Consider the following 22,526-nt stretch of genomic DNA (forward strand, 5'->3'; position numbering starts at 1 on the left):
TCACTATGTAGATCAGGCTGTACTTGAACTCACAGAGATTCACCTGGCTCTACCCCTCCCAGTTACATGGTGATATTAATAGATGAAAACTGACTTTAAAATCCCAAAGTGAGAGCTAGATAAATGGATCTATGGTTAAGAGCACTGACTGCTTTTCCAGGGGATTTGGAAATAGCAAAGTGGCTATAGCATAGTGGCTCACAACAATCTCTAGCTCAAGTTCTAGGGGGTCTGATATCTTCTTCTGACCTACCCAGCAACTCTATGTATGTATGCATACATGAATCCATGCAGGCAAAACACACAAAAATAATTTAAAAAAATTAACCCGGGGGGGGGGGGGGCTGGAGAGGTAGCTCAGAGGTTAAGAGCACTGACTGGTCTTCCAGAGGTCCTGAGTTCAATACCCAGCAACCACATGGTGGCTCACACCCATCCTTAATGAGATCTGGTGCCCTCTTCTGGCGTGCAAGCATACAAGGAAGGAATGTTGTATACATAATAAATAAATAAATCTTTAAAAACATTAACTCGGGCTGGAGAGATGGCTCAGCGGTTAAGAGCACTGACTGCTCTTCCAGAGGACCCGGGTTCAATTCCCAGCACCCACATGGCAGCTCACAACTATCTGAAAATGCAGTTCCACGAGATCTGACACCTTCACACCAATGTACATAAAGTTAAATAAATCATTTTTAAAAATTAAAAAAATTTTAAAAATGTAAAAAAAATTAACTCCAAAGTGAGTTAAGGCTAGCCTGATCTACACAGAGAGTTCCAGGACAGGCTTCAAAGCTACACAGAGAAACTCTGTCTCGGAAAAAAAAAAAAAAAAAAAAAAAGGAAACCTAGATCTCACGAATGCTTCTGCTGGAATCTAAACTGACGCCTCTATTCAATGCATAGGAGGACAAGTCTAGGCTTTAAAATGAGTTCTCAAAGACCCAAACTGTGCTCAACCCAAGATCCTACTTTCATACCTCAATAGACTCCACTGAGACCGGAAAAGCCTCAAATTAGATCTCTAACCCTCCAGATGTGAACTCTGGAACCTCAAACTAAGATTCCTAGACCTCCTGTCTTCAGATTCCAAAAGCCGAGCCTCGAGCCTCAAACAGGAGACTCCACATCTCCAATACCACTCAGAAAGAACTTTCTAGAAATCCAGATTCAGCACCCCCCACCCCCACATACACCTAGGCCTAGCCTCATACCTGCTTCAGCTCTGTGGTCCTGTTCCATTCTATCCCGAAGGAGGCCACAGCTACAAGGTGCGACTCTGGGCACTCCAGGCTCCCCGCTACCCCTGCCAGCTAGTGCCCGGGCATCTCCCGCCCCACACCCTTTGGTCACCAACACCTGCCTCAGGACTTGCAAAATGGCGTTAAAGCTCCACTTCTGCCTTGACACTGGGCTCCACGCTTGGGCGGCCCAATGGTGAGGACAGTGGCTGTCGCGGGTCCCAGGAATGCGGACCCGTGAGGCGCAGGCCGAGCGAGGAATGGCAGGGCACGAGGCTGTCGCGCGACTTCGCTCCTAAGGCGAGGCCACGCCCCTCCACATTCCCGCCACGCGGTGCCAGGCAGAGAGGGCGTTAGAAAAGGGCTGTGCAGCGAGGACCCACGCGCATGCGCACCTGAGGCAGGACGCCGTCGCAGCTCCGCACGTGCTCCAGTTCCCGCGCTCAGAGTGCCAGCCAATCAGCTTTCGCTCCACTACCCGCCTTTTCCTCAGGCCACGCCCCATTGCATTGCCCCCGCCCCCTGACCATTCGCCTTGGCTAGTAGGGGGACTTGACAGGTCTCCAGAAGAGTGAGATGCCAGTACTCCCCCTGCTGGCCCTCCTGTGCCCCGGCCCCACCCTTTCCCTTCAGCGTGTGGCTAATTAAAGACCATGGTGTGCCAGGCACCTTGCTCAGGCTGGTAATTTTGCCAGCTTTCCTTGAAATTAGCCTTTGTAGACCTGAAGGAGATGCCAGTTCCTGTAAATGCAAACAAAGTAACCTTTTACGTGTCTGTGTGTGGATCAGGTCTTGCTATGTAACCCAGGCTTGCCTACTACTTATGATTCTTCTGCCTCAGGGGCAAGAATGCAAGGAGTGCACCACCACATCAGACTACAAGCTATACTATTTGTTATCTTTAATATTATATATATTAAATATTATGTATACATAGGCGCGTGTGGCAGAGGTGTGTTCATATCAGTGCAGGTGTCCCCAAAGGCATCAGATCCCCCTAGAGCTTGAGTTACAGACAGCTGTGAACGGTCCAGTGTGGGTGCTGGAAGCAAATCCAGGTTCTCTGCAAGAGTGATATATGATCTTAACTGCTGAAAAATCTTTCCAGGGTTATTTGCTTATCTTTATTTTTCGACATAGGGTGTCATAACTCTGTATGTAGGTAGACCAGGCTAGCCTCAAACTCAAGAAGATATGCCAATCTCTGCCTCCTGAGTGGTGGGATTAAAGGTGTGTGCCACCACGGTCATCCCGAACAGTACAATGTAACTAAAGGCCCCTGCTGCCAATCCTCACGGCCTGAAATTCATAGTGGAAGGAGCGAAATCAACTCCTGAAAATCGTCCTCTAGGCTTTACACCCACTCAAATAAAGAAAATGACATTCTCATATGCACGAACACGGGAATTGTGTGGACTCTTCAGACGTTTTCTAGCCCCCAGCAATGACAAGTACCTGGGGTAAACTCTCTCAGCTCACAGTACTTTCCAGTAATGATGTGGACAGAGGGGTTTGATCTACAGTCACCTTAACTTTTAGTAATTTGGGATAATTCTTACGAGGGTTGTCCAAAGTGGTCAAAAAAGCATGAACTATTTACACAATACTATTCTAGCGCCTAACCAAGGTGCATAAATCCGTAAAGACTCCTATCTCTTTCTGCATCCCTTCTGGATGCGCTGATCTACCTGGGATATAAACAGTCTCATAGTGCCGGGGCTTTCCTTGATCCAATAACTTATTTTTCTCATTTGGGAATTAGGAGGAGGTAGTAGGTGAAAGTGGTGAGGTACGAGATGGAGGTGAGGAATGGGAGGGAAAGTCCGGGAAAACTCACTGATTGATTGATTGATTGATTGATTGATGACTACTTTTGAGATAGAGTTTCTCTGTGTAACAGCCCTGGTTTGATCTCGTTCTGTAGACCAGGCTGGCCTCGAGCTCACAGAGATGGTACCTGCCTCTCCTTCCGAGTACTGGGATTAAAGGCATGAGCCACCACCATGTAATATTTAATAACAACATTTAATATTGTTAAATAACATATTATAAACTGTTAAATAAACCAATAATTTTTTTTCTTTCTCAACTTTCTATCCCTCACTAACATTCCTTTCAAGTAGCCTCAATTCCCTTTTCAAGGGCCTCGAGCCAACATGGAGACAGCTGGACTCTATTTCCCAGAGAGCCTTGCTGGTGAATTGTCTGCGCCTGCGCAGCTGTGTGTGCCCTTTGCCGCCTGGGAATTCGAGTCGTTCTATTTCTCGGCCCGCCTAGTTTTTTCCTACTCCGCCTCCAAGGTACCGTGCTGCATGTTGGGAGCTGTAGTCCATGGCCGCCCGTACTCCAATTCCCAGAGGGCTTCGGGGCGAGAACCCGGAAGGGGAGGCTGGAGAGGAGCGAGTGGGGGAAACCCGCGTAGTCGATCGAGCTGCAGCGCGGGGAGATGGTGAGAGCCCCAAGCTGGGTCCTGCGGGTATTCGAGAGTATAGGCGCGAGGTTCGGGGCCTAGGTTCGAGGGGAAACAAACTGAGGCTAAAGAAAGGGCTGGGCGTGGGGAGATCGCTGTGGGTGGGGATTGAGAGGAACGGGAGCCCGAGGGAGTAGAAGAATGGGGGCTAGGGAGGGGTCTTGGAGTGGAGAGAGTCGAGCTTTGGAATTGACTATTAGGAGGATTCGGAGCTGGGGGAGTGAGACACCGAGTTGGGAGACCTGGCTGGACATCTAGGCAAGAGACCCTGAAGTGGGTAATTTCGAGAGAGGTTAGTTAGCCTGGTGTACATGGAAAGGCTTGGGAGTCGGGGTTAGAAGAGTGAAGGGAGAGGCTCACCGCGGATGCAGTTAGGTTGAGTTCTCTGACAGCGAGGTGGGGCTGCAAGGCAAGTTGAGGAGGTGGGAGGTAGAAGTCAACGAGGGTGAAGGTTAGCTTCTAGGATCAGGAGGCGATGTAGTGTGCGTGAGTTTATTAACGTGGCTGTCTATATCGTGCCTTAATCTAACCAGAAACTCCCGATAAACTAGACAGTCACGTAACTCTGGGCCGATATGGCCAGAAGGGGTCCGTCGAGACCACCTTTAGCATCCTTCCAGCCCCGGTGGCATCGAATAGTGGCTTGTGTGGGCCATCCAGCCTTCAGATTCCTTATTCTGCCCCTCCTTTGTGACCTAGGCAAGTCTCTCTGTAAGCCTCTGTGCCCTTATCTCATGATGAGAACAAGCAGGCCACTGTGAAGATAGCTAAAGGGAGGTTCCGTAAAAATTGATACTTTTGGTAGGAAAGTTAAGTCTCAGCCTCAGAGCTATCGGTGGGAAGCTCCCGTCAGAGGAATGTTGACTGGGTTAGAGTTGCTTGCTAATATAGTCCCTACTTTTCAGTCCAGCCCTCAGACATTTTCTCAAAACCTGACAGTAGTCACCTCCATCCCCACCTCTTACTGCCAAATTTTCCGAAATGCCTGATCTTGATTTTAGCTGTTTGTATTAACTTAAATGGATTCAGGTGTAGGTGCTCCGTTTTGTAGAAAAGAAGCAGGGGCACAGAGAGTTTAAGCAACTTTCTTGTCGTCAGTCAGCATTAAATGGTAAATCTAGAATTACTGTCCAGGTCAAAATCTGCTTTGGTTGCTTTAATCCAGTCCCCTCTGCTTATAGTGAAGTAAGATATGGAGAATAGAGACACCGGCCAGAGCAGCTGTTAGACAGAATTGAATCCTTTTGTGTGACCTAGGGCAAATCTTAGGACTCTATGCAGCTATTAAATGAGACCCATAAGCTAGGTAGGCTGGAGAGTTTAGGGAGCTAATGTTTGGGAAGTGCTTAGAGTAAGTACACAGTACACATTTGTTGTTGTCTTGAGACTCACTGTGTAGATCAGGCTAGCCTCTATTGATCTTCTTGCCTCAGCATCCAGAATGGTGGGATTACCACCCCAGCCCAGATACTATTTGTTGCTGCTTCGAGGGTCTCATAAATTCCAGGCTAGCCTCAAACTCTCTGTGTAGCTGAGGATGGACTTGAATTTCTGATCCTCTTGCCCCACATCCTGATTTCTGGGATTATAGGTGTGTACCACCATGCCTGATTTATGCTGTACTAGGGATCGAACCCAAGACTTTGTGCACGTTAGGCAATCGCTCTACCAACTGAACTGCCTCACTGGTCCATGTTTTTGTTTTTAAAACAAATGGGAAACATCAGATAAAGAAAATAGGTGAGGGATTGGACGGTGGTGGCATACGCATTCAGGAAGCAGAGACAGGTGGATCTCTGTGAGCTCGAGGCCAGCCTGGTCTACAGAGTGAGTTCCAAGATAACTGGGGCTGTTACACAGAGAAACCCTGTCACAAAACAAAAGAAAACAAGAAAACAAACGAAAAAGAAGATAGAGGAACTAGTGAGGGAGGAGCATTGGGCATGTTGTCTCTTCGCTCTCAAATTGCCCCCTCCCCCTTTCCTGATTTTTCTAGTTCCACCTATTTCTGGGTTTCTAAGTCTAAGCAAGACTCCCAGAAAGGTGCTCAGAAACTCAATCTGTCTCCAGCTAAATATTAATAATTCACTTGCCCAGTCTGGCCCAATTCCCAAGTCTTCCAGTGAGTTAGAAATACTGCTGACAACTGAGTTAGGGTTTTGTTTGATTTGATTTGATTTTTGATTTTCTTGTTGTCATTGTTGGTGGTGGTGTGTGTGTGCTTCTAATATTTTAGTTATGGCAGGAATGGGGCTTCCCTAAGGAATTTAACAACTTTGTAATTTACTTTGAAACCATTTGGGTTTTTTTATTTTTTAATCTTTATTTTTTTATTTATGTGTATGTTATGTGTATTTATGTGTACTTGTGCCCCAGAGGAGGGCAGTTGGATGCTCAGGAGCTAAAGTTAACAGGTGATTGTGGGCTGCCTAATGTGGGTGCTGGGAACTGAACCCACAACCTCAGAAGAGGAGCAAGCACTGTTCAGCTGTCTTAGCAGCCCAAGCATGGGTCATTTGCTTGGAGCCTTTAGTTTATAAACTCGGTGACTAATAGTCAAGCTTATGGCTAAAAGCTCTGGTGTCTGCTGGAGCCAAGTGGCATGCCGTGACTTTAGCTAAGCTTCATTCCCACTCTTGATCTCAGTTTTCTTTTTCTTTCTTTCTTTTTTTAAGACAGGGTCTCTCTATGTAGCTAAACTATGAAGTTTAGCTGTAGTCTAAACTTCATATAGACCAGGCTGGTCTCAAACTCACAGAGATCCGCCTGTCTCTGCCTCCCAAGAGTGGGGATTATAGGCATGGTTCACCATACCTGGCCTCCATTTTTTTTAATATGTAAAATGGGACCACACTCAGCCCATGATATCCCCCTAAGGAACTGACAGTAAGGCCCTGTGTTTAAAATGCCTGTTGCATTTTGCTCTCAATAAGTATGACAACTTGGGGTTTTCATTCTTTCAAGAAAATACATTTCAGCTCGTTGTGATGGCACAACTGATGTGGAAGTGCGGAGAGCTGAAGTTGGAGGCTAGCCTGGGCTACATGTGATATAGAAAGGAAGGAAGGAAAAGGGAGGTAGGAGGGGAGAGGAAGATTGCTATCTGAAAAAGATGGGAGTTCACTTAAAAATTTGTGTCTATACTTATAGTGTGTACTATGGGAAGTGGAAATCAGCGGGCATAGGTTTTCTCCTTCTACTGAGTGCATTCTGAGGATAGAAGTCAGGTTGGTCAGCTTGGCGGCAAGGGCCTATACCCATGAATTACCTTGCTGACTTGGGATTCACTCCGTAAGTGGCCAGATCCTCCCCTAGGTGCCAGAGGATGGTAGGCAGACTGGCCTCCGCCCTCCAGAGCTCCCTGTTTTCATAATGCCAGGACACTGTTCAGCACCAGTGCTTCATGTGCAGTTTTAAGGTTTCAGTTCCTCTGATGCTGTCAGTGTCACCCTGTGCTCGTTCCTGGCCCTTGCATTGCTGTCATGCCCTACGGGATGTGTGTTCTCTCCACCCACCCGAATCCTACCCTGAGAACTTTTAGCATTGTCTCTCTGCTCTTTTTAATTTTTCAAGACAGGATTTCTCTGTGTAGCTCTGACTGTCCTGGAACTCAACTGTAGACCAGGCTGGCCTTGAACCCACAGAGATCCACCTGCCTTTGCCTCCTGAGTGCTGGGATTAAAGGTGTACGCCACCACCGCCTGGCCTCTCCACTTTTTCTTAAATTATCTGAACACCTATTGGTTTGGAGTAAAGCAAACATCTCTCACTTGTCCCTGTCCCTGTGTTTCCTCCATACCCTCCATTTGTTTGTCTTAGAAAAACAAGTGACATTTCTAAATTATTTTGCCTTTCCCCCCCTTTGTTTCCATTTGTTTCGTGAAGTACATTCTAACTTCATAGCTTCACTGCTCTGAGACTCAGTACGTAAGTACACCAGGCTAGCCCAGGACTCAGAGAGATCTGTTTACCTCTACTGACTGAGTGTTGAGATTGTGTGTGTTTTCTGAAATAGGGTCTCATTATGTAGTATAGGCTGTCCCCAAACTTTTGGTCATCCTGTCCCAGCCACTACTGTGCTAGAATTATAAGTCTGTGCTGCCACACACAGTGATTGCTTTTTTATTCTTCTTCTAAGATAGGCACTAATGTATTTCAGGCTGGGGCTTAGCTCACTGTGTAGTGAGGATGACACTGATTCTCCTGCCTGTGCGTCCCAAGAGCAGGGATCAGAGGCTCCAGGTACCATGGCTTAAAAAGGAAAAAAAAAATCTTACATTGAATTTCAGCCTGTGTCTGTCTGAGGCTTTCTCATAGCACATTTGTGTGTATCTGTGTGTTTGTGTACGTGTATGTGCCAGCAAGCATATCTGTACCTGCAGTGGCGGGGTTACAAATGTATCCCACCATGCCCTACTTCTTTTTACATGGTGGTGGGGATGAAGTCCAGGTCCTAGTGTGGTGTGGGAAGTCCTTCTGTCTATATTTGGCTTTTATTTGTTAATGAATAAAGCTGTTTCAGCCAGTGGCTTAGCAGAATACGGCAAGGTGGGAGTTCCAAGCAGATAGAGGAGAGAGTAGGCTGAGTGAGCGAGAAGCCATGTAGCCACCACAGGAGACAGAGGCTTGCGCCGTAGCCTGTTGAAACTTTGCTAGTAGGCCATGACCTCGTGGTGATGCACAGATTAATGGAGCTGGGTTAGTTTAGGATTTAAGAGCTAACTAAAAAATACGCTTAAGCTATTGGCCAAACAGTATTGCAAACAATATAGTTTCTGTGTGACTATTACGAGTCAGGGCAGTTGGGAAATGAACTAGCCAACACTCATGCCTGTCTGTCAAGCACTTTATAGACTAAGCTACCATTATTTATTTGTACTTAGTGTTTTGCATGTCGACCTGCATTTGTGTATGTCTATACCTTGTCTAGGCAGTGCTTGCAGAGGTCAGAAGAGGGTGTCCAGTCTGCTAGAACTGGAGTTAAAAATGGTTGTGAGCTGCCTTTGTGGGTGCTGGGAATTGAACCTTGGTCCTCTGCATGAACAACCTGTGCTCTTAATCTCAAAGCCAGCTCTCCCACCCTGACCCTTTCCTGACTTTTTTTTTTTAAAAAAAAGCTTATTTTCACTTTATGTGCATTGGTATTTGCTGTATTTATGTCTGTGTGAGGGTGTCAGATAGTGGAGTCACAGACAGCTGTGAGCTGCCATGTGGGTGCTGGGAATTGAACCCCGATCCTCTGGAAGAGCAGTCAGTGCTCTTAACCACTAAGCCATCTCTCCAGCCCCCCTTCCCTGTTGTTTTAAGACAGGGCTTTACTCTGTATCCTGATTGGCCTTGAGCTCTCCAGGATCTTCTTGCTTTGGCTTCCAGAATCTTGAGTTTTCAGGCATCCGATATCACATCTGCCTCTAAAAGTCACTGTCACCTTTGTTGTATTCCATTTGTGACGGCATGTTACTAGCTGTGGTGGCAAAGCCGTCTTCCTCTTCAGAGCGCAGCTTTGCTGAAGTTTGCCTGTGGTATGTCCCTTCGTGCGGAAGAGGATGGCCTCCTCACAGCCTTGCTCACTGCTCAATTTGAGATCAGAAGCTCATCCTCCATCCAGCCCAGCCCCCTCCCTCGCCTGTGCGTTTATTTCTACCTAGAAACTGCCATTATGATTATTTTCCCTTTATCCAATTAGTGTGTCAGTCCCTTGAGGACAGGGATTTCTGTCTCCAGTGCCTGGAACTACACCTGTCACAGTGTAGGTTTCTTTTGGACAGGATCTCACTGCATAGCTCTGGCTGACCTGGATTCACTGTGTAGATCAAGCTAGCCTCAAACTCACAGAGATATGCCTGCCTCTGTCTGGCCCAAAGTGCTAGGATTAAAGGATGCACCACCACACCTGGCTACAATATGTTTTTGTTGTTGTTTTGTTTGTTTTTAGGTAGGGTTTCTATGTATAACAACTCTAGCTGTAGACCAGGCTGACCTCAAACTCACAAAGATCTATTTGCCTCTGCCTCCCAAGTGCTGGGATTGAAAATAAGCACCACCATGTCCAGCCTTAGTTTTTTGTTTTGTTTTTGTTTTTGTTTTTTGAGACAGGCTTTCTCTGTAGCTTTGAAGCCTATCCTGGAACTAGCTCTTATGTAGACCAGGCTGGCCTTGAACTCACAGAGATCCACCTGTCTCTGCCTCCCGAGTGCTGGGATTATAATGTGTATAGATGTTTTACCTTTGTGTATGCCTGCACACTATATGTGTGTTGTGCCCTGAGAGGCCAGAAGAGGACACTGGATCCTCTGGAACTGGAATTGCAGGCAGTTATGAACTACCAAGTAGGTGCTGGGAACTAAACCTGGGTTCTCTGCAAGAGCAACCAGTGCTCTTAACCACGGAGCCACCTCTCTCTGTTAAATGAATAAGCAAGGCTCAGGATCCTGCAGTAAGGGGCAAGTTTCCTGGTTTGTTTTTTGTGATTCCTGGAGATCAGTTTCATTTCAGAATGTGAACTAAAGAGGACTGCTCTGGTGTGATGATATGTATACACACCTGTGATCCCAGCAGTAAGGTGGCTGAGGCAGGGAGATTGCTTAGAGTTCCAACACAGCCTGAGCTCTCATAGTGACTTTCAGGCTAGCTTGGGTTGCAGAGGGAGACTGTCTCAAAAACAATAACAAATATTTTATGTATATGAGTGGGCTTTGGGTTGTTTGTTTTTGGGGGGGTTAGTTTTTTGTCTGCATATGTGCATGTGCCTGGTGCCTACAGAGACCAGAAGAGGGCACCAAACCCTCGGGAATTGGACGCAAGGTCAGTTGTGAGCCACCCATGTGGGTGTTGGGAACTGAGCCTGGATCCTTTTCAAGAGCAGCCAGTGCTCTTAACTGCTGAGCCATCTCTCCAGGACCCTGCTTTACTTATTTATTTCTGTTCTGGGGATGGAATTCAGGATCTTCTGTCTGCTAGGTAAACATTCTAGCACTGAGCCGCACATTGGTGGATTCTAGGCATGTGCTGTACTGCTGAGCCACACCCTCGCCTTCTTTAGGAGGCAAGTTGCCCCAGTAGTTGCCCAGCCTGGCTTTGAACTTTTGATCCTCCTCTCTCGGCCTCCCAGAGAGCTGGAATTACAGATGAGGCCATCAGGCTGGCTTCGAAGTTGTTTCTGACTAATAATCTTCAGGGCAGAGCTAGCCAAACCTTCTGGCATCTAGAGAACCTGGAAGCAGACAGAAACCAGGTTAGGTGGTCTCCCTGTGTGTCCCTGTTTCCCCACCTAAAGGGCACCAAAAAAGCTGGTTAGCCCCCCACACCTCAAGTCTTAACATTGTAGGACTAGACTGAGGATGGGTTGTAGCTGAATCTCAGAGGGAGAGAGGAGCTGACACGCAGGCCAAAAGCAGGAGGGGGAGGGGCATGGGTAAGCAGCTTGTCGACCCTGAGGCCTCCAGTGAGCTGCTCACAGATCCAGGATAGCTACAAGGAGAGATCCCAGTCACAGGCTGGAGGGGAGAGAGCCTCTCATCTACCCAGCCCACTGCCATTGAGCAGTGACGGGGACAGGTGTTAGAAGCAGGATGGTGGTGAGGAAGAGGTCAAGGATAGCCTGGGAAGGCCCCTGAGGGGGTGGATGGGATTTTTCAGGGCAGCTGGTTGGAGTGGCCAGCTATTCAGATGTCTCCAGCAGTAGACACGTAAAAGCTAGCCAGCAACCAGGCTATCCACTCATCCAGACAATGCATTGCACATGGTGACCTGGGCTGGTCAGTGAAATGCACAGCTAGAGTCAACCACCCTGAGGTAAGGACCTAGAACCTGTGTTCTTGCTTGTTCCCAGGGGCTAGCACATGATGCCATGCTTCAAGAAGGCAAGCACTAGGGAAAGAAAGCTTCATGCCAGCTATGGTAGTGCATGTCTGTCATTCCAGTCTTGAAACTGAGGCAGGAGCACCTCCAGTTTGAGATGAGCTTGTGCTATATAATGAAACAAAGGGAAACGCCAGCCCTTACGCTTTTATTTTAATAAGGAGAGGCGGACAGCACACCTTATAAGCAAAGTGTTTAGTACCGTGGATAGTGACGACAGGAAGGAGAAAAACCAACGAGGATTGAGTTTGTGTTCTGTTGGGCAGAAGCTGTGGACTTGGATCAAAGGCTTCCCAGAGGTGACTTCTGAGCCGGTCCTGAAGGAGGTAAAGGGTAAGCCTTGGGGGTAGGTGACAGGCAACAGTGAGCGTGATGACCTTGAGGACTGAGTGATACCATCCGTGCCCAGTGAGTGTGAGCAGTCTGAAGAGCAGAGGCTGCTGCCTACTTTGTCTGCCTGAGTTTCCTTCCTAGTCTTCGACACAACAGGAAAATAAGACACAGATGGGCTAGGTTCGAGAGGCAGCTCAACATTAAGAGCACTTGTTCTTGCAGAGGACCTGACATGGGTTTCCAGCACCCATGTCAGGTGGTCCATAGCCGTCTGTAACTTTAGCTCCAGGAGATCTGACACCCTCTTTTGACCTCCTTGGGCACCCTTACCTGTGCACATACCCACATACAGACACACATATGCAGATTTTAAAATAGGTCTTAGATCCATTTTAAAAAGAAAGAAAGAAAAAGAACGAACACAGTGTGGGGAGATGGCTTAGTGGGTAAAGTGCCTGCTCTGCAAGCCTGAGGACCTGGGTTCAGATCCCCAGCACCCACCTAAGAAGCCAGACACAGCTATGTGCATCTGTAACCACAATACTGGAAGGATGGCAGGCAGAGGCATTTTTACTTGAGTCTCATTGGCGACCTAATAAAGCTACTACTGAGCTTGGGTTTCAGTGAGAGATCCTGCCTCAAAAACCATGTGCAGCCCGTGGTGATGGTGGTGGTGCATACCTTTAATCCCAGCAGTTGAGAAGCAGGAGAATCTCTGAGTTTGAGGACAGCCGGTCTACACAGAGAAACCTAGTTCCGGGGTGGGGGAAAAGACATATGCTGAGTGATTAAGACACCTGGTGTTGATCTCTGTCCACCACACACACTCATGTGCATTTCCAAGCACACTTACACACTCCCACACAAACCCATTCATATGCCATACACAGACCCCAAATAAAGACGTAAAAATGAGACACACTGGTTGTGCAGCACGCTTGGGCTTCCAGTGCTCAAGAGGCTGAGGCCAGGCTGACTACAGAGTGAGACCCTAGAGAGAGAAGATGGGGGATTAAATGAGTTCGTTTTAAGTGCTGTGCCACTCAATGCATAATGTGAGTGGATGTCTTTCCCCTTTCCTCTGAGCTATTTCGGGTGAGCCCAATGTCATCTCTGTGTCTTATGCGTCCAGGACCAGCCATGCATCCATGAAGCCTGTGCATGTCAAGGGCAAGGTTTTGCAGACAACTCTGTGTATCAGAGTATGGGAATGTGCATTCTCTAATTATTGGAGGCACTTAATAATGGTGTATAGTGTGTGGCTGTCCTATCAGCTTCACTTTCTCAGGCAATCTCCTGTGATAGGCATGTTTGTGGTTTCCATTAAAATTGTGGATTATAGGGTTGGAGAAATGGTTTAGCGATTTAGAGCATTTGCTGCTCTTCCAGAGGACCTAAGTTCCCAACACATCAGGTGGCTCACAGTGCCTGTAACTCCAGCACCCTCAACTGGACTATGGATGCCTGCACTCAGATGCACATACCCAGTCAGACACACACACTTAAAAGTAGTAAAAATAAATCCTTAAAGTTGTAGATTTGTGAAGCTCTAAAAAAAAAAAAAAAAAAAAAAAACCATAATGTCCTTACCTGCTGAACCATCTCTCCAGCCACCTGCACTGCCCTGAAAGCTACCTTTGGGTTTGTCTTGAATCAGCCTGGCATAGGCCAGAAACAACGCAAGGTGTCTGTAATTTTAAGATAACTTAAAAGTCATTATTGTGTGACTTCCTGTTGTTTTCCTGTAGTGAGTGTAGAGGTTTGAAGAGCCTCACAGGACTGGACAGGTTTCCAAGCCTTAGCCTGTCAAGTCAGTGATTGTGAGGACCAGTGACCAGTACAGGGTTAGCCTTTGTTCTTTGATTTTGAATTTGGCTTTTGAAACAAGTTCTGATATAGCCCGGGGTTGGGGGGGGGGGGGGGGGGGGGGAACGGGGGCGGAACTCCTGATCCTCCTAGCTCTATTTCCTAAATTGTAGCTTTCCCCCACCCTTTTTAATACGTAGGTGTTTTGCCTGCATGTATGCCTGTGGACTGCATGCATGCAGTGCCCGCAGCGGTCAAAAGAGGATGCCAAGTCTGGAACTGGACTTACAGGCTGCCCTGCGGGTGCTGGAACCAAACCCAAGTCCTCTGCAACAGCAGCTGTGCTCTTAACCGCTGAGCCATCCCTCCAGCCCCTCGTTTGTCTGTTTGTGGATTTGGGGAAATTTGTTGTTGCTGTTGTTTTGCTTATTCTTCCCTTTTTGTATGATTTTATTTTTATTTTACAACTGTGTGACACTGTATAGCCCAGATTGGCTTAAAAAACTTCCTGCCTCAGCCTCCCAGACTATTGGAATTACAGAGGTGTGGTGTGTCACGCCCGACTTGCCTGTTTGTTTTAAAGACTAGGTGACTAAGGCTCCGGGTGTCCCACCGAGAAACCTTTCCATCGCCACAACTGTTAAGCAAAGCCAGGTTCTTGGACCTTTTCCCCTGTGCTGCTTTCTGCCCAAGTCAGCGAGTCCCTGGCCGCGTGGCCCTTTAAATCTCTAGTATCCATCAGGGCTCCTGTTTCAAGGGAACGTTGGATAGTTCTCCTTGCCTTGAGTGTGGCTGTCAGTGTCCCCGCCGGGTTCTTCATTCGGCAGTCCTGGACTGTGGGAATTTGTCCCCACTCCCTTACATCGGGCTGTTTCCATCTTGCCCGCCCCCTCCCGTCACCTCACGCCTACTCCTCCTGTTTTCCAAGTCAGGGCCCCTTCGCCAGTGCCTTCCTTATATGGGCACGGCTCTGAACCGTGTCCGCTCATTGGCTGGCGCCGTCACGCGCGTGTCTGTCAACAAAGGGGCGGGGCGCGCCAGCCCGCGCGAGGGGGAGGGCCCGCGGGGCTCCGGTGCGCATGCTTGTAGGCAGCCATTTCCCCCTGCCGCCTGGAGGAGGCGCTGCGGTAAGTGCCGGGGGGGGGGGGGGGCGTGTCCGGGGCTTTTTTGGGGAGGTCGCCTGAGGGGGTCGGAGGATTCTGTCGAGGAGGAGGCGGGTCCAGAACTTGGGGGCACCTTTTTGCTTTGAAGCGTTTAATTGAGCGCTTGGGGAAGTTGAGGGGTGGAGGGGATACTTTAGGGGTCCCGGGAGCTTAAGAAACGCCTTGGGTTGGGTTATTTTGTAACGTGGGTAGGCTTGGTTGTGTTTTAGAGGTGTCCTTTGGGGTTCGGAGCCAGAATGCCTGGGCTTGAGTCCTTCCTCTCCGTGTGACCTAGGACAGGAGGGCACTTTCCTTTCAGTGGCCCGTCAGCAAGCGGGAGCTGCGGAGACTGCGCGCTCCCAGGGCCCGCAGAGCAGCGACGTCGGAGCAGTGCCTAGGAGCCTGCTGGAGCGTGCGGGACACGCGGCTGCTGTTGTACCACTCGGTTTCATTAGGGACTACTGACATTTATTTGATTTGGAGTTTGTTTTAAATAGGGTATTTTTATGTTTGAGTTCTTTCAGGATTCGGGAGCTCTTGGGGAATGAAGGGGTAGAATAAGGATCGGTGTCGGGAATGAGCGGAGGATGTCAGGAAACCCGAATCACCTGTATTGCTGTGTGTCTTTGGATGTCTGAAAAGTTATTTGTGATTTGGCTTCTCTGTGCTGGAGGGCGTTTTGATTTATTATTTTGGTTTTTTTTTTTTAAGTTTTATATGTATTGTTGTATTGCCTGTGTGTGTATCTGTGTCCCACATATGTGTCTGTTGCCGACGGAGAACAGAAGGATCCTCTGGAACAGGAGTTAGAGAGCCACTCTGTGGGTGCTGGGAACCACACTTGGGTTCTCTGCAAGAGCAGCAAGTGCTTTTAACTGCTGAGCCATCTCTTCAACTCATTCTTTTTTGTTTGTTTGTTTGTTTGTTTGTTTTGTTTTTCGAGACAGGGTTTCTCTGTAGCTTTGGAGCCTGTCCTGGAACTAGCTCTTGTAGACCAGGCTGGTCTCGAACTCACAGAGATCCGCCTGCCTCTGCCTCCCGAGTGCTGGGATTAAAGGCGAGCGCCACCACCGCCCGGCTTCTTCAACTCATTCTTATTTATTTATGGGCCAGGGTCTCTAAGTAGCCCTGGCTGGCCCAGGACTAGATATGTAGACCAGGATAGTTTTGAACTCAGAGATCCACCAGCTTTTACTTTCCAAGTACTGGATTAAAGGCCTGCACCTTGCACCACTTAGATTTGGGGGTGGGGGGAACAGGGTCTTTTTATATAATATTGCAAACCCGAAATCCTTATCCTCCTGTCTCATGTCCCAGCCTCCCAAGTGCTGGGATTACAGGCATGTGTCACCAGGCTTGGTAAGGTCTTGAGGAGGGGGTTGAAATTTTAAAGAAAAAGTTAGGATACTTGGGGGTAGGACATGAAGATTCTGGAAATGAGGGTGGGGTTGGGTAAGGAGGCTTAAAGTTGGGGTTCTGTTACTGGTGACAGTATTTGGATCTGAGTTTTGAATGGTATCTGCAGGTCCCTGATATAATAGTGTGTCAGATTTGCCCGGATTTAGAGCGGGCAGTCCATCCTACAGCATCAGCTAATATTTTCTTTTTTGGGGGGGATGGGATTGGATTTTTTTTAATGTATACAGTATTCTGCACTACATGTATGCCTGTGTACCCTAAGAGGGAACCAGATCTCATTATAGATGGCTGTGAGCCACCATGTGGTTGCTGGGAATTGAACTCAGGACCTCTGGAAGAACAACCAGTGCTCTTAACCTCTGAGCCATCTCTCCAGCCAAGCCTTTTCTATAAAAGACCAGGTAATGAATTATTTCAGGCCATACAATCATTGATGCAGTTCTGCTATTTTAGAATGAAAGCAGCCATCATTTGTTTCCATAGAATTTAATTTACAAAGATAGGCAGTGGGCTGGACTTAATTCTTGGCTTGTAATTTGCTTACCTTTCTGTTTCATTGGCATGTTCAAGTTTATTTTGTGAAGGGTTATTTTTTCTTTTTGTTTTCTTTTCCTTTTGTTTATTTGTTTCTTTTTTGGACAAGGTCTGGCTATGTAGCCCAGACTGGCCTGGAACTCTCTATCTTGTTGCCTCAGCCTCTCCAGATCTGGGATCATAGGCACTCATCACCTCCCTAGATCTGGGATCTTAGGTGCTCATCACCTCCCCAGATCTGGGATTATAGGTACTCAACACCATGCCCTGGTGAAGGGTTGTTTTCATGTTGACATGTCTGGAAGGAGATGGGCCAAAGATGCAGGAGAGTAAGCGTCTGCTACTTGCTGGTAAGTAGACAGTGGAACAGAAAGTGCTGCCATCAGACTCATTAACAAAAACTGCCTCCAGATCAGCTGATGTGTGCAAAGTCTTGCAGAACAAAAAGAAAAATCATTATTAAGGGTGCTCTCAGCAGATGCTGCAGCCCAGGCCTGTGATCCCGGAACCTGGGAGGCTAGGAGCCTGACAGCAGGGACTAAAGAGTGAGATCCTGTCTCAAAGAATAATCTCAAAAAAGACGAGTATAGTGCCTGCCTCACACTTGTATTCCCAGAATAAAACAGGAAGATTGGATTGCTGTGAGTTTAAGACAAGCCTGGGCTGTAGTGAGACCAAGTCTCAAAAAGAAGAAAAACAACCGTCGTCATACTTAAGAACCTTATGACCCAAAACAAGTGGAGAATAAATTTCTTAAGGGTTTGTCTGGTTCTGGCTTCAGATTTTCCTCCCTTACCTAATCACCTTACCCCTCTGTGTGTACTCCAGCTTCTGTGGACAAGGCTGGGAATGTCTTCCCTTTCTGGAACTGGCCACTAGAGGTACAAGTGTAAGGAGGAGCTTGGTTGGTCTGCCTGGTACTTTCACTGAAGGTTAAGGCCAGGCCAGGTCAGGCCTTTAATCTCAGCATTTGGGAGGCAGAGGCAGGTGGATCTCTTGAGTTCCAAGCCAGCCTGGTCTACAGAGTGACTTTCAAGACCCCAAGGCTACAAAAAGAAATGCTGTGTCAAAAATAAATAAATAAATAAATAAATAGATAAAGGTTTGGCTGCATCCCTCTGCTTACCTGATTTGTGACTGGGCTAGGATTTTATTTTCTTGGCCATGCTAGGGACAAAATCCAGCCTGGTAGAGAGGCTGCCATGAGCCATAACCCTAACCCTCACTAGGTAAAGTTAGGCAAGTGCTATTGCTGTACCATAGAACCATGCTCCTAGCCCTTTACTGGGGGATTCCAGGCAGTGGCTCTTACCAGTGAGCCATGCCTCTAGCCAAAGAAGAGAGTTTGAGAGTATGTGTCTGTCTGTCCGTTTAAGAGATGGGTCTCATGTAGCCCAGGATGACCTTCCACTCCTGACCTTACTCCTCCCTTGCTGGGATTCAGCTTGCACACTTTACTGTCTGTGACATACAGTTCTCAGTGCTCTAATTTGATTTGTCCCTTGTGCAGAAGTTAAGATTGGGTGGTAACCTCAGTGCTCTGTTGTTGGTTGTTTTTATACTTTTGACTCTTGGGGGCCTGCCACCCAGCTCCAGACATACATAGAGGCTTATTCTTACTTATGAATGCCCAGCTTTAGCTTGACTTGTTTCTAGCCAGCTTTTTTAACTTGAATTATCCCATTTACCTTTCTCCCTCTGGGCTTTTACCTTTCTCTATTTCTGTGTACCTTTTTTTGTTTGGTTTTGGTTTGGGTTTTGGTTTTCGAGACAGGGTTTCTCTGTAGCTTTGGAGTCTGTCCTGGAACTAGCTCTTGTAGACCAGGCTGGCCTTGAACTCACAAAGATATGGCTGCCTCTGCCTCCCGGGGGCTGGGATTAAAAGCGTGCTGCCCAGCCCCTGTGTACCTTTCTTTATCTTACTCTGTGACTTGCTGTGTAGGTGGGTGGCTGACCCCTGGAGTCCTCTTCTCCTTGTTCTTCTCTTGCTACCTGATCTTTTTTCTTTCCAAGATTTCTCCTATTTATTTTCTCTGCCCACCAGCCCCACCTGTCTTTCTCCTGCCTTGCTCTTTATTAGACCAATATTCCACAACAGTGTTTCAACCTTTATGTCTCCAGGTGTCATGTGGAGCTCCCTACTACCATCGTGGTCCTGAGATTGAGTGACTACCTGCTATTTGCCATCATCTCCCAGCATGGACAGGGGCAGCCTCCTGCCCTTCCAGCTCTGGTGCCCCCGGCCCTTCGGCACATATTCCCAGAACCAACCACGCCCACCTTCTGCAGCCCTCAAGCCGCCAGCCTGCTCTGACACAAGCAGTGGAACTGAGCCTGACCATGGACCTGCACACTCAGAGAACACACCACCTACCTTGACTGCAGAAGCCCCCACCTCCCAACATGCTCCACTTCTCTCTTCAACAGCTGCTGGTGATGAGGGCCGAGTCCTGCTGGACACATGGTATGTAATCAAGCCTGGAAACACAAAGGAAAAGGTGGCCTTCTTTGTAGCCCACCAGTGTGGTGGAGGTAGCCGGGCTAGCTCTATGAAGATCAAAGGGCACTGGGGCAGCGATAGTTCCAAAGCCAAGAGGAGGAGGCGCTGCCTTGAGCCCACGAAGGCTCCTCCAGACCCAGGGGGCAGAAGAGGAGCCCCTGCCACTGAGGGGGCCCCCACGACATCCGGAGATGATGTAGACCTGCTCTCCGTAGCGGAAATGGTGGCCCTGGTCGAACAGAGAGCTGCCTTGGCCCTGCAGAGTTACCCACGCCCCACCACCCCAGCTCCGGTGGTCTTTGTGTCAGCTGAGCAGGGGGGACCAGCCAAGGGGTTAGGGTCAGAAAAACGATCTGGTGGTGGTGACTGTAGCCGAGTTGCTGAGGCAGTGGCCCACTTTGAGGCCCAGCGGGACAGCCCTCCAACCAAGGGTCTCCGCAAGGAGGAGCGGCCAGGTCCTGGGCCTGGTGAGGTACGTATCGCTTTCCGCATCTCCAACGGCCGAGAGCCCTGTTCACCAGATGGCAATTTACCTACTTGGAGTGGAGGCCAGCCTGGTAGTCCCTACCCTGGTAGTCCCGGGCCTGGGGCTCGAGCCAAAGACAAAATCACCTGCGACTTGTACCAGCTTATCAGTCCCTCCAGGGATGCCCTTCCCAGCAACATGGAGTTCCTCCTGGCCAGGGCAGACGAAGCCAGTGAAGGTGAGACACCAACCCCGGCCAGGCCTGAGGATACTCCCCCAGCCCCTCCTCCACCCCCTGCCAGGGACTGTGGAGCATCAGGGTTCCATGTGGATGTGGTGGTGACAGGTGTAGTGGATGAGTGCATCTTCTTTGGCAAAGATGGCACCAAGAACGTAAAGGAAGAGACTGTCTGCCTGACAGTGAGCCCTGAGGAGCCACCCCCACCTGGCCAGCTCTTTTTCCTCCAGTCCCGGGGTCCAGAAGGGCCGCCTGAGCCACCCCCAGCTGATACACCAAGTACAGTGCCAGGTCCCGACGATTCGGAGGGCCCAACGGACACCTCCCTGTGCCGCCTGTACCGGCATGTGTCGCATGACTTCCTGGAGATTCGCTTCAAAATCCAGCGACTTCTGGAGCCACGGCAGTACATGCTGCTGCTGCCTGAGCATGTGCTGGTCAAGATCTTCAGCTTCCTGCCCACCCGAGCCCTGGCAGCCCTTAAGTGTACCTGCCACCACTTTAAGGGCATCATCGAGGCTTTTGGTGTGCGTGCCACGGACTCGCGCTGGAACCGGGACCCACTCTATCGCGATGACCCTTGTAAGCAGTGCCGCAAGAGATATGAGAAGGGCGATGTGTCACTCTGCCGCTGGCACCCCAAGCCCTACCACCACGACCTGCCTTATGGACGTTCCTACTGGATGTGCTGCCGCAGAGCCGATCGCGAGACACCAGGCTGTCGCTTGGGCCTGCACGACAACAACTGGGTGCTGCCGTGCAATGGAGTGGGCGGGGGCCGAGCTGGTCGGGAAGAGGGAAGGTGAAGCCCGGGGATGAGGGGACACCTGCTATACCTAACCCCTTCCCGCTTTGCTGGGAGCTGGGGACCAGGACTGAGTCACCAGCCAACACCTACCAGTCCATCCAGCGTTGATCTCCCGCTAGAACTGGGACCAGGTTTGGGGGTCGGTGGGTAAATACCCTGGTTGACCCCTGTTGGTTTTCTACTCTTCAGAGCCAGGGCCATGGACCCTCAGAGAGGGTTATGTTTTTTGTTTTTTATCAGCATCTCAATTGCGCCTGTGTCAAGCCCCAACTCCATCCCTGAGTCTCTCCACCCCAGGGACCCACCAGCAGGGAGCAGATGGCAGCTAATTTTGGTACCACCTGAGGCTTTCCTCAAGCTGGCCCTCCCCATTCTGTGCCTCCCCGAGTTCTTTGTTCACCCAAAGGGCTGCAGTCTCAAAGGTTGACACCTCCAGGCCATTAGCTTGCAACTCAAGTCAGCACTTTTTGGAGGCAGGCAGCCCACCATTTCTAGATGTTTTCCTCATTAAATAAAAAAATGATTTCTTCTGAACTACAGTCTCTCCCTCCCCCACCCCAGGGAAAGTGGGGGAGATCCCCTCAAGTATAGAGATCCCTCTTTAAGCTCTTGTCACTGACTCCCCAGTAAAGCTGTGAAGCCCCTTTCCTCAAAGGGCAAGGACAGTGGGTCTGAATTTCAGGTGATCTTCCTTCCACATGGGGTACTCAGGCCTTCGGGTCTCTGCACCTTCCTCCCCACACCTCAAGTTTCTTTAGAATCCTTTGCTTAGGTAGGCCTTGATTTTTAGGCAAGATTTTTGGTCCAAGATTTTTTTTTTTAATTTATTTTTCTATTGGTTTTTCGAGACAGGGTTTACTGTGTAGTCCTGACTATGCTGGAACAAACTCTGTAGACCAGGCTGGCCTCAGACTCAGAGATCTGCCTACCTCTGCCTTTTGAGTGCTGGGATTAAAGGCCTGGGCCACCACCACCTGTCAGTTCAAGACCTTTTTGTTTAAGGTTTTTCCTCTTTTGGGGGTTTTTTATTTTGTTTGTTTTCTCTTTCATTGTTCTGGAAGCTTCTAGTGTGTGGCATCTGACCAATTTTGAATTGGTCCTTTCTATAAAATCAATATTTATAAAGCAGGGCCAGACTGGTCTGTGTGATGTTAAGGGAGGGGATTTGGTAACAGACATCCATAGGTCTATGCTTGGCAGGGTGGGATAGAAAGGAGTAGAAGTCCTCACCCAAGTCCCTCTGCCTGGAAGTATTTAAGACTCCTATCATCTCTCACTTAGTATTTTTTAAACATCTCGAAATAGTAGTGGCTTAAACAAGATCATTTTTACTTCTCTTAAGAGTCCAGTGTTGGGTAAGTACGTGACCCTCATCATTCCATGGTGCTTTAGCAGTGACCCTCATCGCTGTGGTCTATGACTGCAGGAATTCCTGCTCTCCCTATTGTGCAGGAAGGGAAGTCCCCTTCCTGGTGGAGGTGCTACACAGGCTGTGAATACTTCTCATCATCAGAACTCCACAGCTCCTCATCTTTATATACAGATATGCCAGGGTTGGAACTCAAGTTAAAAACAAGGTTCTTCCATTCTCAATATTTTTTGCATGTGTGTGAGATGTGTGGGTAGTTCTTTTGGAACATTTTTTTTACTGATGCAAAGATATGTTGCATTCTTTTATGTTGCATTTGTTTAACTCTGAAGCTGTATTA

General features: G+C 48.6%; 1 protein-coding gene across 5 annotated transcripts; it reads left to right on the forward strand.

Annotated features, from left to right (window-relative positions):
• The first annotated feature begins 3,609 nt into the window (after positions 1 to 3,609).
• Positions 3,610 to 21,945, forward strand: Fbxo46 (F-box protein 46). Of its 5 annotated transcripts, XM_038340000.1 has the most exons (3): positions 3,635 to 3,690; positions 11,838 to 11,904; positions 18,927 to 21,945. In XM_038340000.1, the coding sequence occupies exon 3, from the start codon at positions 19,004 to 19,006 to the stop codon at positions 20,813 to 20,815; it is 1,812 nt and encodes a 603-aa protein (XP_038195928.1). In that variant the 5' UTR covers positions 3,635 to 3,690; positions 11,838 to 11,904; positions 18,927 to 19,003; the 3' UTR covers positions 20,816 to 21,945. The 5 variants fall into 5 exon arrangements, with proteins under 5 accessions (XP_038195927.1, XP_038195928.1, XP_038195930.1 ...); XM_038339999.1 differs by lacking the exon at positions 11,838 to 11,904 and having other exon boundaries at positions 3,610 to 3,690; XM_038340002.1 differs by lacking the exon at positions 3,635 to 3,690 and having other exon boundaries at positions 11,838 to 11,897.
• The last annotated feature ends 581 nt before the right edge of the window (positions 21,946 to 22,526 follow it).

The sequence above is a fragment of the Arvicola amphibius genome, chromosome 8 (assembly GCF_903992535.2).
Source record: "Arvicola amphibius chromosome 8, mArvAmp1.2, whole genome shotgun sequence".
Lineage (NCBI taxonomy): Eukaryota > Metazoa > Chordata > Mammalia > Rodentia > Cricetidae > Arvicola > Arvicola amphibius.

Bases quoted from the DNA above. Each gene is read 5' to 3' on its own strand.
- Fbxo46 (XM_038339999.1), top strand. From the start codon at position 19,004: ATGGACAGGGGCAGCCTCCTGCCCTTCCAGCTCTGGTGCCCCCGGCCC.